The 19,491-nt window shown below is 42.1% G+C and overlaps 1 protein-coding gene across 1 annotated transcript; it reads right to left on the reverse strand.

Moving 5' to 3' along the window:
* Positions 1-17,297: 17,297 nt before the first annotated feature.
* Positions 17,298-17,955, reverse strand: LOC109755244 (probable LRR receptor-like serine/threonine-protein kinase At3g47570). The gene is made up of 2 exons (XM_040390276.1): positions 17,769-17,955; positions 17,298-17,671 (listed from the first exon to the last, which is right to left on the reverse strand). The coding sequence occupies exons 1-2, from the start codon at positions 17,953-17,955 to the stop codon at positions 17,298-17,300; spliced, it is 561 nt and encodes a 186-aa protein (XP_040246210.1).
* Positions 17,956-19,491: the final 1,536 nt, after the last annotated feature.

The raw sequence follows: 19,491 nt of genomic DNA on the forward strand, positions 1-19,491 counted from the left end.
ATAGAGGCGTATATGGTCTAAAGCAGGCTCCAAGAGCATGGTATTCTAGGTTGAGCATGCAGCTACAACATCTTGGGTTTACATCATCCAAGGCAGATACATCCTTGTTCTTTTATAGCAAAGGCAATATCACTATTTTTGTGCTTGTTTATGTTGATGATATAATTGTTGCTAGTTCAAGTCAAGAGGCCACTGCTTGTTTTCTTAAGGATTTAAAGCTTGAATTTGCTCTCAAGGATCTAGGTGATCTTCACTATTTTCTTGGCATAGAGGTAAAGCAAATCAAAGATGGCATACTTCTTTCACAAGAGAAATATACAGCTGATGTTCTAAAGAGAGTGGGATTGGAGAATTGCAAACCAGTAAGCACACCAATCTCCACCTCAGAAAAACTTACAGTTGACAGTGGAGAAGCTCTTGGCCCAGAGGATGCAACAAATTACAGAAGCATTGTAGGTGCTTTGCAGTATCTGACACATACACGTCCTGATATCTCTTATTCAGTGAACAAGGTATGTCAATATTTGCATGATCCTAGAACTACTCATTGGACAACAGTTAAAAGAATTCTAAGCACTAGTAGAAAACAGGGCTTTGGTTCGGGCCTGGCCAGCCCATTAGTCCCGGTTCAGTCACGAACTGGGACCTATGGGAGCATACGTCCCGGTTCGTGAGCCCAGGGGGCCGGCCGGGGCCTCGTGGGCATTGGTCCCGGTTCGTCTGGACCCATTTGTCCCGGTTCCTGGCACGAACCGGGACCAGTGGGCCTTGCTCCTGGCCCACATACATTGGTCCTGGTTCGTGGATAGAACAGGGACAGAAGGGGGAGCTTTAGTCCCGGTTCCAGCCACGAACCGGGACAAATGAGCTGCCTATATATACCCCATCGCCGTAGCAGAGCACTCCACAGTGCTCTGTTTTTTCTGGCCGGCGAGGGGAAGGCATTTGGGTGCTCTAGCTCACCTCCTATGCACATGAGGTGTTTGATGAAATGCCCGAGCCACACTAGTTAAGCTTTCTCCTCTCGAAGCTCGACCTCCAAGCTCCATTTTCCCCGAGATTTGCATAGGTTTAGCGGTCCGTCACATCCCGTCCCCGTTTTCACCGCCGTCGATCGCCTGCGCCGATCTCTTCGCCGGCACCACCTTGGTGAGCCTCTTGTTCTTATCTTCATTCTGAAAGAAAAAATATTCTTACTTTAGATAGATATTTGTCTAATTTTCTTACTTTTATTATTGCTTGTTATTATATAGTGCGATGGTTTTGGTATCCGCCCCCGTCGGCCCTCGTCCTGTCTATGATTCGGATGTGGTATATATTATCTTTTTATAACTATTTGGTTCATTTATTGTTTATGACAATTATGCCGACCAATGTGACATAGATTTTATTTATGTAGGAGGTAGTTGAACCGGAAATTCCAACCGACCCTATTGTCGAGAGGTTAAATTTAGTTGAAGAAGAAAACAATTACTTGAAGGAAAAAATAAAAAAAATGAGGAGGAGAAGATGATATTGGAGTTGCATGTTGCGGATGTCGTCGATGATCACAAGATCAAGATGGATGCAATGCGGTTGAAGATTAGAAAGATTAGAAAATATACCATTCATACCGAGGCTTGGTATCATTATGTCGTTGGATCAATTGTTACCTTGGTTGTGATTATGATCGCATTTGTTGTTGCATTGAAAGGTTTTACATAGTTTCAATGTATGGTTTAACTAGATGCTCTGGAGAGCTATATGTTGTTCAATTTGAACTATGTATGTACTTTGGTTTTGATGTGATGGTGAACTACTATTAATTTGGTCACTTATCTATCCATGTGAACCTGTAATGGTTTTTGACATACATAATTATATATAATGCACGCAGATGAACCGGCAATGGATGTAAGGGTTGAAAATTGATGATGTGGCTTTGAATGGTGCATTTTGAACACACAAAAAGTCTGGAGTTCAAGTAAATTCAAAAAAATGAAATCCCTTTGTAACAGATGAGTTTTCGTCTGAAACCCTGACACTTCGAAAGAGATTGTCCTTTTTGTACACGAAGTGCATCTAGTTTTTGCCATAACCCTCTCAACTTTTTAGCACATGCAATGTGGGTGAAATGATGATACCATGCCAATTTACAACCTTTTCAGAGTTCATTTGAAATGCTTTTGGATTTCAGGGTCTTATAGCTCAAAAAAAATCAGTAAATGCATGAAAAATAACAAATAAAGTCAGAAAGGGTTGAAAATTGATGATGTGGCTTTGAATGGTGCATTTTGAACACACAAAAAGTCTAGAGTTCAAATAAGTTCAAAAAATGAAATCCTTTTGTAACAGATGAGTTTTCGTCTGAAACCCTGATACTTCGAAAGAGATTGTCCATTTTGTACCCGAAGTGCATCTAGTTTTTTCGATAACCCTCTCAACTTTTTAGCACATGCTATGTCGGTGAAATGATGATACCATGCCAATTTTCAACCTTTTCAGAGTTCATTTGAAATGCTTTTGAATTTCAGGGTCTTATAGCTCAAAACAAATCAGTAAATGCATGAAAAATAACAAATGAAGTCAGAAAGGGTTGAAAATTGATGATGTGGCTTTGAATGGTGCATTTTGAACACACAAAAAGTCTGGAGTTCAAATAAGTTCAAAAAAATGAAATCCCTTTGTAACAGATGAGTTTTCGTCCGAAACCCTGATACTTCGAAAGAGATTGTCCATTTTATACACGAAGTGCATCTAGTTTTTGCCGTAACCCTCTCAACTTTTTAGCACATGCTATATGGGTGAAATGATGATACCATGCCAACTTTCAACCTTTTCAGAGTTCATTTGAAATGCTTTTGAATTTCAGGGTCTTATAGCTCCAAAAAAATTAGTAAATGAATGAAAAATAACAAATAAAGTTAGAAAGGGTTGAAAACTGATGATGTGGATTTGAATGGTGCATTTTGAACACACAAAAAGTCTGGAGTTCAAATAAGTTTAAAAAATGAAATCCCTTTGTAACAGATGAGTTTCCGTATGAAACCTTGATCAACTAAAAAACCACATCATTTAGCTCAAAAATAATTAATTAAAATATTCTGTTATGATTAACTAAAACAAAACTATAATATTCTTTAATAGCAAAAAGAAAATCAACTAAAAAACTTTTATAAAACTCTAATAGCAAAAGGAATCAACTAAAAAGCTTTTATAAACCTCTAGTATTATAAGTATGTTCTGTTCAAAACATGAAAAGCAGAAAGAAACAAAATAAATAAGTAGAAACAAAATAAATTAAATTAAAATTTAATAAAAGAAATAAGTAGAAACAAAATAAAATAAAATAAACTTTAATAAAATAAATAAGTAGAAACAAAATAAACTTTAATAAAGTAAAATAAATAAACTTTAATAAAATAAATAAAAATAGCAACATTAAGTATTTTGTTGTAAGTAGAAACAAAATAAAATAAATAAAGCCACAAAGAAAACAAAAAAAATAAAAAGTGCCACCTACTGGGCGACCACGGCCTGAATACGACTAGAAATCCAACCATGAGCCAGGATTCAGGCCCGCAGGAGGCCCAGCAGGCCCACAGGCACATAGTGACAGATTAGGCCCGAAAGCCTGCAGTTGAGAGGAGCTCGAGAGGGTGGGCGCAGCAGCGCTTATAAACCACTCTCGAGCCCTCTCAACTAGCGAGGTGGGACTAAACTTTTGGAGGCGACGCGGGCAGCAAGAGGCCTTTGGTCCCGGTTGGTGGCACCAACCGGGACTAAAGGGACGCATTGGTACCGGTTTGTGGCACCAACCGGAACCAATGCCCCTCCTTTAGTCCCGGTTGGTGCCACCAACCGGGACCAAAGGCCTCTGCTTCCCGCCCTTTGGGCTGCTGAAAAGAGACCTTTGATCCCGGTTGGTGGCACCAGCCGGGACTAAAGGGGGTCATTGGTCCCGGTTGGTGCCACGAACCGGGACCAAAGCTCTGGGTATATAACCAACACTTGTGAAAATTTTCATCTTCATCTCGCAGTTGCCCCCGACGACCCCTCGACGACATCGACGCCGCCAGGCTGCCCCGGCGCCGCCCGCCGCCCCCGCCGTCGCCCTCGCCGTCGCCCGCGCCCTCGTCGTCGCCCGACGCCGTCGCCATGCGCCGCCCCTGCCCTGACGGCGTCGCCGCGCCACTCCCCGCGCCCCTGCTCGCCCCGACGCCGCCCGCCGCGCGCCCCTGCCCGCGCCGACGCCGCCCGCCGTGCCGCCCTGCTCCTGCCCCGACGCGTCCCTCTGTGAGCACTGCGCCCCTGCCGGCCCCGCCGCCGTCGTGCTTTTTTAGTTATACATGCTATTTTTTACATGTTTTTAGATTTTCATATATGTATGTATGTATTTTTTTTATGTATGTTCATATATGTATGTATGTATTTTATACATGTTTTTTGTATCTATGTATGTATTTTTTCAATTGTAATATGCATGATGTTTTAAAAATACATATATGCAAAAGTTAGATTTTTAGAAAAAATTTATCTATATATGTTCTCTGATTTAGTACATTTTAGGTTAGTTCCATTTTTAGAAAAGTTTTATATATTTAGGAAGAAGGAAGAGAAGGAAGAAGAAGAAAAAGTTTTATATATGCAAAAGTTACATTTTTAGAAAAGTTTTATATATCTAGCTAGGAAAGAAAGAAGAAGAAAAAGAATGAGAGGAAAAAGGAAAATAAGAAAAGGAAGAAAGGAGAAGAAGAGGAGAGGAAGAAGAGGAGAAATAAATAAGAACAGGAAAAAAGAAGAAAAAGAAGAGGAGAAGAAGATAGGAATAGAGGAGAAGATTTTTTTTTCTTCTTCTCCTCTATTCCTTTCTTCTTCTCCTCTTTTTTTTCTTCTTTTTTTTCTTCGATCTTATCCTCTATTCCTTTCTTCTTCTCCTCTTTTTATTTCTTCTTCGTCTTCTTATTTTTTTTTATCGGGTATGTCGTTGTCGATATACCCCCTCCCGATAACTTCAACATGACGGGGAGGGGTCGATATACCCCCTCCCCGATAACATTATTTTCCCATGTATGTATGTCGTCGTTGTCGATATAACCCCCTCCCGGATAACTTCGACATGAGGGGCGGTCGATATATATACCCTCTCTCGACCGTGATAACTTATACCACAGGAGTCGGCCCCGACCCTCTCGCTCGACCAAAACTCTCGAGGACACCCAAACCCTAGAAAAAAACGATGTCGGTCTCCTACCCCCTCCCGCCGTGCCCCTACCCGACAAACTCTCTCGAGGCCACCCAAATTTACCAGGTTAAAAGAGCGTTGTCGTCGAGGCCACCCCAAACCCTTGAAGCGTTGTCGAGGCCACGCCAAACCCTTGAAGCGTTGCCGAGGCCACCCCAAACCCTAGAGAAGCAGCGTCGAGGCCATTAATATGATTCCTTATTGTGATTAGCTAGCTAGTTTTACGTTTGCCACTAATATATCCATCTGTCATGTTTGAATAATAATTGCCATGTTGTAAATATTTGCATAAACTATGGAGCACCCCCGAGACGAAGCAACAGAAGCGGTGTTGGGGGACGTAATCGCAGCCGGAAGTGATGTTGTCTTGTCGTTTCTCAACGACACCGATGGTCTGGAAGGACAGGGTGAAGAAGCAGGCTACGGTGATCGAACAATGGAGGAGGAAGGACATGATTATGATGGTTCTGGTGACCCAATGCCTGTGCAAGAAGGAGAACCTGATGACGGCTCCGGTGACCGAACAGAGTCCGGCCAGGTATATATATTAGTTAAGCCTGTGCTGACTAGCTAATTGATGCATTCATTGTTTTGGTATGTACACATATTAATTAACTCTCATCTTTCTTCTTTTTTCTAGCCCTCTGGATCGAGCACAACTTCGGTAAAGAGACAAGGCCCAAAGAAAAAGCTGCGCTCGGATGAAAGGTTTGAGATCACAGCAATCGCGCACGATGGCATGCCGATTGAACCCATCCGCACAAAGGAAGCATTTGCTGCTCAGTGCGGGGTTCTTGTTAGGGACAAGATCCCGATCAGCATCCACCAATGGTGTAAGCCGGCTAAGGAAGACCCCGAGGTGTCTTATGTCGACGATATGCAGAAAGATGATCTTTGGACCGCGCTGAAGGCAAATTTCACCCTACCGCCAGAGGAGGATCCGGAGAAGCCAGTTAAAGAGCAATTGATCAAGTCTCATGCTCTTAAGAAGATGGCAGAACTATTCAAGAGGTGGAAGAATGAGCTGAAAACATCGTTTGTCGACAAAGAAAAGACACCAGAATTCATCGGCCGGTATGAGAAGATCAGAGATCACTGGCCCACATTTGTGGCCCACAAGACATCGGACAAGAGTAAGAAGATGTCAGCGACAAACAAGAAAAATGCTGCGAAGAAGAAGCTTCACCATCGCACGGGGTCAGGTGGCTACCTCAAAGCCCGGCCGTTGTGGGCCAAGGCTGAGAAAGACCTGGTTGATAAAGGGGTCGAACCAGAGACATTGAACTGGCCAGACCGTTGCCGGACTTGGTTCTTCGGGGTTGGCGGAACCTTGGACCCTGTATCAGGGAAGTGCGTTTGGACGAACGAGCAACTGCGAATACCCATCACGAAGCTTCAGCACTATATCGATGCAGCGCAGCAAGGGACGTTCGTTCCAGACAGAGAACGACGAGCTCACAATGGCCCTCGGGAATCCTGAGCACCCTGGATGGACACGAGGCACGCCAGACTCCGTTCCGTGGAAGGCTGGGTTTCCGGACGCAGACGGTTACAAATGTCGGGAGAGGAGGAAGAAAGTGGAGCAGATCCAACTGCAGGCGCTGCACGCAAGGGTACAAGCGATAGAGGAACGAGAAGCAGATCGCAGCAAGCGACCTGCCGAAGCTACCCCGCCATCTCAGCAGAGAACCAGCGTGGCTTCCACCGAGCTGCTTCAGCTGGAGCCTGTCTTCACGGCTCCCGCTAGCTACCCTGTGGATGCTATCACGGAGTCTCAACATTGCCACCTTATGACGCAATGGCAGAACTTCAAAGTCAAGGCGGCTGTCGGCTCTGTCCGACCTCCTGAACCCGACTCAACTTTTCACTGCCGTCCAATTCCAGAAGGATATGCTAGGGTGACGGTGGACGAAATAACGGAGGGATTTGAGGACCTCAAGCTTGACCACCCTACCGGTGAAGGGGAGACTCAGCTGGGTTCTACTCTGAAGACTCCATACCTATGGCGGAAGGACCTCATCAACCTTCCGAACTGGACGCCTCCGCCTCCTCCTCCTCCTCCGGCGAGTCAGGGCACTCCGCCTCCTCCTCCGCCTCCTCCTCTTGCGAGTGATCAGGGCACTCAGCGTCCTTCTCCGGCGCGTGGCGGCACTCCGCCTCCTTTTCCGCCTGCGCCGGCGCGCCCGAGCAGCCAGCCTCCTCCTTCTCCACCTCGTCAGCAACGGCGGAAGAGACCCGCCGCCGCTCTGGCTGCTCCGGCGCGTCGTAGTTCTTCTCCTCCGCCTCGTAAGCAAGGAAAGAAGATAGCCGCAGCCGCTCCGTCTGCTCGGCCGGCGTCTAGCAGTATAGCCAGAGGCGGGAGGCAATACAGATTCGGTCCATCTCTCAAGCCTCTAGAGAAGTTACCATACGAGAGGACCGTGGAGGAAAACACGAAGATCGTGCAAGCTAAAGTGAGGGACTTCTTTGAAGGGGTGAAAGCAAAGAAACATCCACCTCCGGAGGAGAAGATAGATCCGGTGAAAGCGAAGCGCACTCTGGCTGCCCTGAAGAAACCACCAAAGTCTCTGTCGAAAGGTAACTATGAGCGCATTATTCAAAGATCATTTATCGAAGCGGAGCGGTCGGGAAGTACTATCAGTGATCAAAAGTTAAAAGAACGACGAGCTCGGAAAAAAATTGCCCAGCTCGGCGAACAAGCGAACCAATCGTGCCCCCCGCTCATGGTGTCTAGCGATATCATCGCTAATGATCCGAGGATGGTGCGCGGTTATACCAATCTTAGAGATTACCTGCCCGATGATGTACATTATGATTTCTTGGAGGTGGACGAATACAGATACCATTACGGGAAGCCTCTCGTCAAAGATGAAAGATCTCTAACAACGATGATGCGAAGATTCCATGATTGGTACATGAAAACCTGCAGAGAGTCTGGGGGGATGAATACTTTGACGCTGAGAGTTAAAGAGGAGCATGGCCTCATTGGAATTGATCTGTTGAATGTTCCATTTGAGGAGTTCTTCCAGTTTTTCAATCAACAGGCCCTCGATAAATTAACGGTCACTTGCTACTGTCTGTAAGTACTACTTCTATCATTAAGTCTCTATATATAGGTCAGCTCTTTCATTGCATGTATATATAATTATCCTCACTATATTATGCAGATTGAAGATCGTCGAATTGAAGAAAAGACAAATCGGTGATATTGGGTTCATTAACACAAATCTCATAGATGCATATACGGTTGAATTTAAGGCCAAAGAGAGACCGAGGCCAACTTGCTACGATCGTTGGTAATAAATCAAAACAAAGATATAATACTCTTTCCTTACAATTTCAAGTGAGTGTTACTGTCTTGTGCATATTCAGTTTCCCTTATTAGTCCAGGTTATAGTAATGTAATTGATGAGTTATGCATGTGTGCGCAGGTTCCACTATATTCTCCTAGAGATTAAGCTTGAGCAGGGACTAGTAACCATCTTAGACTCGAGACGAAAATATCCCCAGGAGTATGCGGACATGACTGAAATGCTCGAGAAGTTAAATCGATCATTATCGCACCATATCGGCAACTTTGTTCATTTCTTGATATCAAGTAATTGTTTTCTTTGTCTGGCAGGGTTTGGACAAAATTCACCTCAAAATCTCCGGGACTGCCGAAGAAGCTGCAATTTAAACACCCGAAAGTAAGTACTACTAGCATGTTCCGCGCATCTCCTAGTGATTCAAGCGCTAGTTTCATCAATACCATTTAGCATGCTTGCTTATCAGTTTGATTGACCTCTATTTCTTGTAAAGTGGTTGTGGCAGGAAGCCGGAAATAATTACTGTGGATACTACGTTTGCGAGTCCATCCGCCACACGACCTGTGAGCGGGGCTACTCTAACGAACAATATGAAGTGCGTAAGCAATAATATTCATAATTTTATTTTATTAGCATCATTTGTGTTGAGTTTCATTTATTCATATATATGTATTGACCCCCTTCTTCAAATTAGATGTTTCGGAGCAATTCAAGAGGAATTGGCGATATTCTTTCTTGACCACGTGATCAATAAAGACGAAGAATACCATGTGGACCCTGAGTTCATATATAATTAGGGGATTATATTGTAAGAAATCTTATATTGTATATATGTAGCCAGTAGCGTCGGATAGATATATGAAAACTTGTTGTTCGACCAATCTCTCGGAGAAGGAGAGGTCGATATCACTTCTCTCTGTATGCATATGTTCATGACGATCTTCTGTTTCCTTCATTTGCTTACTAGCTAGCGTGTCAAGTCCTCTTTATACGTATAGTACGTAGCGTCGACCAAGCACGGAGATAAGAGAGGACACTTCTCTCTATTAATTAGCTAGCTAACACAATATATGAAACACCTAAATTAACCCCCCAAAACCCCTAAACCACCCCCTTTCAAAAAAAACAAAAAACTCAACTCCTGCCAGCTGCTGACGCGTGGACGCCGGCCTCCTGCCTGGGCTCGCCGCACCGGCCACGTGGAGGCCCATCTGTCCTGGTTCGTGTAGGAACCGGGACTAAAGGCCAAGGGCTTTAGTAACGACCCTTTAGTCCCAGTTCAGCAACCGGGACCGATGGGCCTTACGAACCGGGACAAATGGCCCTTTTTTACTAGTGAAGGTATCTCCAGTATTCTCAAGCGCCTGGACTTCAGACTGTCAAGTCTTCTTCCATGCTTGTTACTGCATATTCTGATGCAGACTGGGCAGGGTGTGCTGATGATAGAAGGTCTACTGGTGGTTTTGCTGTGTTTCTGGGATCAAATCTTGTGTCATGGAGCGCAAGAAAGCAAGCCACTGTCTCAAGGTCGAGTACAGAGGCTGAATACAAGTCTTTGGCAAATGCTACAGCTGAAGTGATGTGGATACAAACATTACTTTATGAACTTGGAATTAAAGCTCCAAAGGCTGCAAGGTTATGGTGTGACAATATTGGTGCCACTTATCTCTCAGAAAATCCTGTTTTTCATGCACGGATGAAACATATTGAAGTGGATTTTCATTTTGTCAGAGAACGAGTAGCTCGAAAGCTGCTTGAAATTCGGTTTATCCCCACATGGGATCAACTTGCGGATGGGTTCACTAAACCCCTTACTGAGAGAAGATTAGACGAGTTCAAATACAATCTCAACCTTGGCAAAGCTTCTTGAGATTTAGATTGAGGGGGAGTGTTAGAATAACTGTATAGTGAAAGGAGAGGATGTTTAACTTGTACCTAAACTCTATCTCTTCTTCTCCCGTATCTCCTGTAACGACCTCCTGGTCGATCTCTCTCTGTAACTTGTGTATCAAGGCTTTTGCCCAATATATACAATGCGGCTCCAGACAAAGGGTTCTACGCTTCCCAAACTACTTTCACACCCTGGAGTCAGTAGAGATGTTCTTCCTTTTTTACCTATATCTTAACTGATACGGCATACTTATATATCTTGTAATTATATATGGTTGTTGTAACCCTAATCTCGGAGCTAATATAAATATGGAAGTGCAACCACACGGCTGATTGCACCGTTCATTCGAGGCTTGGGTTTACATACAGGAGTGTACTACTAGTATATTATTGTAACAAATGATTCAGATCTTGCGAGCCATAATTAGGGTTGCTCTCCATGTACTGTGGTTTTCTGACAAATTACGGTCTGAATCTCCTTAACTGCGCAAATATACTTGCTCTGAATCTTAGTATTATTAATATCCTTGTGTTACTTAATACCTGGCTCTCATGATGCAAAGCCATGGTACGTAGTCAGGAGACGATGTCGATGTGCTTCGACAGACAGACGGATGGGGCTGTCGTTGGCGTCTATGAATCCCTCTGCACTAAACTCAAGAAATATGACACACACGCACGCACGTGCACGCACACACGTGTTACTTTTAGTAAACAGAAAATTACCTACTCATTAGATGACATTGAAATGGATGTATCAAGACATATTTTAGTACTAGATACGCTCATTTCATGTCATCTACTCCCTCCCTCTGTTTGTAAATATAAAACATTTTGGATGTTCAATCAATTTGAACTGCCAAAACGTCTTATATTTATTTAGGAACAGTGGTAGTAATATGGAACGGAGGAGTACGTGACAGTGAGCTTAGCAACATCCTTTTAGTTTCAGATCCAGGTTCAGGTTATTCAGTTTGAGTTCCAGGTGGGCTTGGACATTCATGGTTGTCGGGAGCCCTGTTTTGGGAACTGCTGGTGGATTAGCGGCCGTGCTGTTATTGTTAATAATACTAAAGAGATCTTACAGTAGTGCAACAACCTGTGAAAGCCATAAACAAACAACAGCCAAGCAGATAGGCCACCACACAAAGAAGAACAAAGAAAAAAATCACTAAAAAAGAATGCGACAGGACAGGAGAACAACCACATCACCAGCGCCGTTTCCAGACGACCAGCCCGACGACGGATCCACATACTAGCAACAACCACCGTGCAGACAAAAATACAATACACCAGTAAAACCGCGAGGACAACCGAAGACAACCGTACAAACCGACCTTCCCCGTGCCATCTGCACCCCAAAAGCGAAGAGAAAGAGAAGATCCAAAAAAAGCAGTGTCAAAAGATGCAACAAATGGCGAGAGCGGCCACAGCTTAGCTTTGCTCTGATGTGAAAAAGGAAAGCTTCTTCACAGCAAAACTACAACGAATTTAGCTAGTTCAAAATACTCAAGGGCTGAAGGGCAATGAACATAGCGAAGACTCTAGGGAAATTAACAGTAACAAATTAGAGTCACTCACCAGTAGCTACACTCCCTTGAGTCAAGATAAACTTTCTAGTGTAATATCCTTTAGCTAACAGAAATTAACTTAGACATAACATCGCCATATTAGTCTTACAACACCCTAAAAATTCAAATGCCTTTTCCTTTAACCAACCTCTTTTTTTTTTTTTTTTTTACTTTTCACATTCATATTTATGTACTTTTCTTTTCATTTGGACTTTAACATTTTCCTATATTACATTTATATTTATGTACATGTCTATGAATATTTTTTTGAAATCTGTGACATTTTTGTAAAATGACTTATGAGCTTTTTCATAAATGCATTTAATATGTTTGAATATACACATAGTTTATAGATACGGCGTGATCATTGTATTTAACATGTATGAACATACATATGTACATATGAGAAGATTTTTTTTTTACTGTGAAAAATTTCTGAAAAATACATGAACTTTGCAATACAGTAACCTGTAAATAGGAATCATTTTTTAGGTCATGATGACTATTTTATTTCACACGTTTGAAAATATATATATGTGTGCGATGTAAAAAAACATTTTTTGCATTATACATTTGAGCATTTTTTAAAACTGATTATTACATTTGCCCCCCCCCCCCCCAAAGTACGCACTTAATGGCACATGCTTTCCCTACCATTGACCATTTTTATAAAAAAAATTGTTATTTTTACATTTTCCCCAAAATAAAAATAAAATAAAAAGTCCGCACTTAATGGCACATGCTTTGCCGGCCCATATAAGAGGCTTGGCATCAAATAGGAGGACTCCTTCTGAGGGTCTGATAGCTCCACTTACGAGGTCGATGCAGACAAATCTGATCCCTATCATTGCATATCCATCAAACACGAACGGTAGGTTGGATCCTAACGAAGTTTCTCCTGGTAGCCAGGATCATGGTCGCTGGGCCAGCTGAGCACTAATGCACCATACGTTAACAGGAGTGGTGTGGCTTCCATATGATGATAGGACAGAGATACCAAGTTAGCAAATATTCATGCCCCATGGAAATTTTACATCGTTATGGTCACCGAAGAACAAAAGTAATGTTCCTGTAGTTGGATGGTTAGGTGGACAGTGGTATTCCCAGCCACCAGGGGTCAAGTTCTAGAAATAACATTGGGGCTCGCATTAATCCAGGATTTATTTCAGGCTTCTGGCAATGTGAGCGACTTCGATTGTATATACGGCCGACTGCGAGGCGTCTGTGGTGACTTCGTAAAATCTCAAGATGCTCTACAGGCCCAGTCTCTCGAAGGTGCTCATATGGTTAGGGTGTGCATGTGTGCGTCCATATGGGTGAGTGTATGCTCGTGTATGTGAGCGACTTCGATTGTATATATATGCCATGACATTTTTTTCCAAATATCATGGCATTTTTTAATTTGTATATGCCATGGCATTTTTTAGTGTTAAGAGATGGCATTTCTTATTGTTATGAGATGACATTTTTTGTTTATTAAGTGATGGAATTTTATTATTATTAACAGATGGCATTTTATTTTATTATTTAGAAATAGCATTTTTATCATTTAGAGATGGCACGTTTTACTATTAAAAGATGTCATTTTTTATTTTTAAGTGACGAAACTTTTATATTATGGGATGACATTTTTATTACTAGCAAAAGTGCCAGTACGTTGCAATGGCCATGACAACATTTAGGCGACATTTCGTTCACTTTCTTTAACAGTTTTTAATACACAAAAAAATTCAAAAAAAATCATGAATATTTATTTTATTCCACAAATATTTTTTGAATATGCGGGCTTTTTTTAAAAATACGAATTTTTTTTGAATCCACAACCATTTATGATTTATTTAAACTTTAGTTAAAAATTCTCATTTTTATAGTTTTCAGAAATTTTCTAAAGAAAACATTTATTTCAAGGTTAAAAAAATGAAAACCGACAAATAAAAAATGAAAATAAAAAAGATGAAATTTTAAAAAGGCCACGCGCAGATGGTTCCGCCAAACGGGCGCGCTGCGTCTTTTCCTAGCGCGTAGAGCGCAGTATAGAAGGTCCCTACTGCATGGGCCGGCCAAAGCAGAGAATTCCCCTGTGTGAATCATCTTTTGATACTTATAGGTGGCATCGGGGTAATACTCGCTCCGTCTCAAAATGTAAGATGTTTATAGATCACAAGAAACACTTATGACTTAATTATTACTACCAAAAGTGTCCGTGCGTTGCTACAGAAGAAAAAAAAACATAATCTCTAATGGTCATGATCACATTTTCCTGCGTCACCGAGATACACTATCATTCTCAATTTCGTGAAATCATGAACATTGTTTTAAACTCATGAACATATTTGAAATCGTGAATATTTTTCAAATACATGAACTCTTTTATATATTTTTTAATATTTTCTCAAATCAAGAACAGTATTTGAATTCATGAACATCTTATACTATTTGCAAAACATTTTAAACAATTTTCTTGAATCCGCGAACATTTCTAGAATGGACGAACATTGATTTGGAAATTGGAGGAACAATTTTGAAATTCACAAACAATTGTTTTTCATTTAACAAACATTTTATTGATTTAACAAACATTTTTTGAAATGCATGATCATTTTTGAATCAGCTAACATTTTATGAATGAATAAACTATTTTCTATGTCATGAACAGTTTTTGAATTTTTAGGATAATTTTCCATTTATGAAAACTTTTCTAAATGGGGGAAATTTGTTCAATTTAATTAACATTTTAAAATAAACGAATTTTTAGAGAATCATGAACATTTTTTAATTTCCCGAACATTTGTTTTCAAATTTTGGAACTTTCTTTGAATAAGAAACATTCGTTTACAAAATAGCGAACATTTTTGAAATCCACAAACATGTTATGATTTATTAATCATTTTATTTCTAAATTTTCAATTTTAAAATTTTCAGAACTTTTTTGAAGTCCCAAATTATTTAAGTAGAAAAACATGAAAATATGAAATAAAATAAAGTAAATAAATTTTTAAAATAGGGCACCTGGACATGGGTTGGCCCAAACAGATGGGCTGCGTCTTCTCCCAACGAGCAAAGCGCGGTATAGGAGGTGCCTACTGCATGGGCCGGCCCAGGCGGAGGGATTCCCCTGTGTGAAATGTTTTGTATCACTTATCGGTGGCATTTGTGGGTAATATTTTGCAACTTAGCGGGCAATTTTCATGATGTACCACAAGAAGCAATACCCTTTTTATTATTAGGTAAAGATAAATAGATATAGAAGATGTGTTGCATGTGGCAATTTCTCTCGCATTTCTCTGGATTTCTGGAGACCAACTAATTGAGGAGCGCTCGTTCGGGAGCCTCCCCAAGAGTCAGTTGTGGTGGGCTGAGAGCGCGTCAATTGGCGCGTTCTCATTCGATGCCACAAGTCATGCTCTGGGCGCTCTATCCGAATTTTATTTTTTATTTCATTTTTCCACACACGTTTTTAGCTTTTAGACGATTTTTTCTAGGTTTTTTCGGCTTTTGGACCGTATTTTTTTTGAATTTTTTGACGAAAAACATGTTTTCTCTTTTTTTTCTATGAGGAGCACAATTTTGCTTCCACAAGAGCCACGGATTTGCTTCCGCGCCGTGCCTCTTGGAAACGAAAAAATGTGTTTTCTTTTTTCCTTGCGCAAGAGGCATGGTTTTGTTTCCCAGAGAGGCACAGATTTGCTTCTGCGAGAGGCACGGCCGTGTCTCCCGGAAACGAAAAAGTTTTTCCTTCCACGAGAGGCACCATTTTGCTTCCGTGAGAGGCATGACCGTGCTTCTTGGAAATGAAAAAAACACGTTTTTCCTTCCGCGAGAGGCATTGCCGTGCCTCTCGGAAACAGAAAAAGAAAGTGTTTTCCGGAAATCCAACTCGGTGCCCAGGCTCATCTGCTCCCGCTCAGAAAAAAATAAAAAAAATACTAAAAGAACTCAAAAATTCCAATGTTTTTGCATGGTAGATAATTTGATGCGGGAGGTCCGCTCAAAATTTCAACTCATTTTTCCATCTGAGCAGCTCTCGGCAAAAGGGACAAATCGGGTCAGAACAGTGCGTGAACAGTAAACATTTTTACAGACCCCGATTTTGTCTTTTTGCCGAGAGCTGCTCAGATGTCCAAATGGGTTGAAATTTGGGGCGGTCCTCTTGCATCAAATTATCTACCACCCAATTTTTTTTGGAATTTTTTGAATTTTTCTAGATTTATTTTGTTTTTTTCTAAGAGGGGGTGCATATGAGCCCGGGAGCAGAAACTCCGTGTCCAGTGTTTTCATTTTTCTTCTTCTTCGGGAGGCACAGTTTTTTCGTCTTTGTTTTGAAAAAAAGTTGGTCAAAAGCTATCAACATGGGATCTAATTTGAAAAATCTCGACGCGAAGAATCAAACGGTGAAAACGATTCGATATTTGGATGCACGGTTTAAGAGATAAAACATTTTGAATAAACGGATCGACAAAAAAAAGAAAAACTCACATGTTGCGACAAGTGGCAGGGAGGTGGAAGTGAAAAAATAGGCAAATAGAAATCAGGAAATCAAATAGGCCCATTTATATAAAAATGAAACTAAATCAGTCAGGGAGATACACGGGCTGGTGGGTACAGTTTGTTGGGCTGGACAGAATGGGCTCGTTCCGGTAGCGAGTGAAATCGTTGGCTGAGAGCATGTTCAATGCTGGACGCTTCAAGAGGCGCTTAGGAAGGGAAAAAATAAATATCGCAAAATAAAAAATACCTAAGCGCCCCACCCTCCCAATGCTAAGCGCTAACTTCAAGCGCTAATTACCACCAGGCACGCCTGGCAGAACGAAGAAAAGAGGGCTAGCGCCCGATGCAAACCTTTGCATCGATGCCACACCTGAAGATGGGCTAACTGCTAATCGGCCGGGAAATCAATAGGAAATCTATCCTGGCGTCCGTCTAAGCGTCTGGCGTTGGAGATGCCCTGAGGGAAGGGTTTCCTATATGACGCTTAGGAGGACCACGGTATGCCTAGCACACCAGGTTTCCTATAGGACGCTTACGTGTTTCAAGGGCATTTTCTGAAACTTTTAAATATATTTTGATTTTTTTTTGTAAAACGAGCTCCATGTTGCTCGTCCTTTGCAACGCCACACTCTCATACACATGGCCTATGTCCACATATTACAACAAGAACTTTTTGAAACCTAGGCAAGGTTATTACAAGTATTAATAATCTTAATTAACAGAATTTGCGCGCCGAAATAAGGTGCATTGGAGTGACCCTCCGTACGTGCCAACTGACAACTGACGATGTTGATTTTTTTTATTTCGACAATTCAGTCATGGGGCGGCACTCCGTTCCGCTGCTGCTCCTATGGCTTTGGTGTACTCTATTTTGATCTTCTTCAATCTCACGACCACATCGCTCATGGTTATTCTCTCGTCAAGCGAGTCGCTGGAGCAGAGCAGACCCAGCTCGAACGTCGGCACAAGAAAGCCTTCCAAGCTGACGGTGGAAGAAGAGTCGTGTATTAGCTGGTCATCCACGACATGGACAACCTCCCTAGGAAATGCCTCGAGCACCCACCGCGTGAGACTACGATCCCCGACAAAAAGGTCATCCGTGGGTCTCTTTCCAGTCAAGACTTCAAGGAACATGATTCCGTATCTGAATATGTCGCTCTTTCTCGAAGCTTTTCCAAGGGACCCATACTCTGCTCATGGAATGAATTCATAAACAAAACAATAATTAAATTATGACAAATGAAACATAACTAATTAATACTTACATTAAGTATACCATTTACATACCTGGTGCCATGTAGCCAACTGTGCCCTGCATGCTCGCATAAATCACAGAGCTACCATCACCAAGTAACAGCTTTGCGATGCCAAAGTCCGAGACATGTGCCGTCATGTCCTCATCAAACAACACATTGCTTGGCTTCAAGTCACAGTGCAAGACCACCTCATGGTGCTCATGGTGTAGATACTCCATTGCCATAGACACATCGATCATGATGTCCAACCTCTCTAGAAACCCCAAGTTCCTTGTGCCTCAAGAGGAGTGAAGGAGCGTCTCTAAGCTACCATTGCACATCTATGGCAGCACTAGTGCTCTGAAATCAAGGTTCGAGCAGGTGTTGAGGATCCTTATCAGGTTGCGGTACCGCGCCATGCGTAGCACACCACACTCGGCATCGAAGCTTCTAATGGCTTGTTCCAAATTCATTTCAAGAACTTTTATTGCAACCACCACACCATTGAGTAGTTGGCCCTTAAAAACCTTTCCAAAGGTTCCACACCCCAACAAGTTGCTCTCGCTAAAATTTTCAGTGCCATGAACGAGGTCATGGTAGGGGACCAACTGATGGCCAATCATGTCCACCATACCTGCAGAAACTGCCATCCCTTGCTGCTTCTTGATTTTCTTTCTGATTATTACATATATGCCTGAAGCTACAACTCCAGTTACTACAATGATAGTAGGGAGCAAAATTTTCAGCGTGTGGTCTTTTGTTCTTTGGGTAGTGTTACTTGGACACTGCGAAAATTCTAAAGCTGAAGCACCACATAGCCCCGAGTTCCCCATCAAGGGTTGTAGGTCGATGTTTGAGAAGACACCTCCTTCTGGTATGCGGCCTTGTAACTTATTGAAAGAGAGGTTCAAGCTATTTAGGTAGGTAAAATTGATAAGGTACTTTGGGATGGTACCAGATGAAATAAGAAGTTCGATACGAGCCTTGGCAATATTTTTATTGATAAAGGGCATTTATGTTGACTCAAAATCTGGCATGAAACGGATACAAAACATGATGAGCAACACTCGACCTCTGCATAACTAAGATGCACACAGCCAAAAAAAACTGAATGAAGATACAAAGAAGACATATCAACAGTACATAGGATCACTGGTAGAAAAAAGCCCTTTAGTCCCGGTTCGCAACCTTTAGTCCCGGCTGTGCAACCGGGACTAAATATGCGCGACTAAAGACCGCCCCCCTTTAGTCGCGCCTCTTACGAACCGCGACTAAAGGCTTTAGTCCCGGTTCTCGTGGCTGACCGGGACTAAAGGCCCGTCCACGTGGGCGCCAGGGGTCCGTCGGGGCGGAGGACCTTTAGTCCCGGTTCTCGTGGCTAACCGGGACTAAAGGCCTCCTCCGCAGGTTTAGGGTTTTAGCCCCCTAAACCTGGTTTCTTTTTAATTTGTAGTGTTTTATTTCTTTTATATTTTATTTTGTGTTTTATTTTAATTTTGATGAAGTTTCAGTACACATATTCTACGCTACTATATACATGCATATGAAATTTCAAACAAGAAGAATTCAAGAGGAATATATAATATATATTCAATCTCGGGTGACCATATACAACTTCGAACAAGTTTCCATACACAATTAGGATGGATGACCATATACAACTTCGAACAAGTTTCAATCTCGGGTATGCATATAAATTTCTTCGTCCTCGGTATAGTGTTCTCCTTTAGGATTGATGACTTCCCTCATGAAAAATCCTGCTAATTCTTCTTGAA

This window comes from Aegilops tauschii, chromosome 5, assembly GCF_002575655.3.
Source record: "Aegilops tauschii subsp. strangulata cultivar AL8/78 chromosome 5, Aet v6.0, whole genome shotgun sequence".
Lineage (NCBI taxonomy): Eukaryota > Viridiplantae > Streptophyta > Magnoliopsida > Poales > Poaceae > Aegilops > Aegilops tauschii.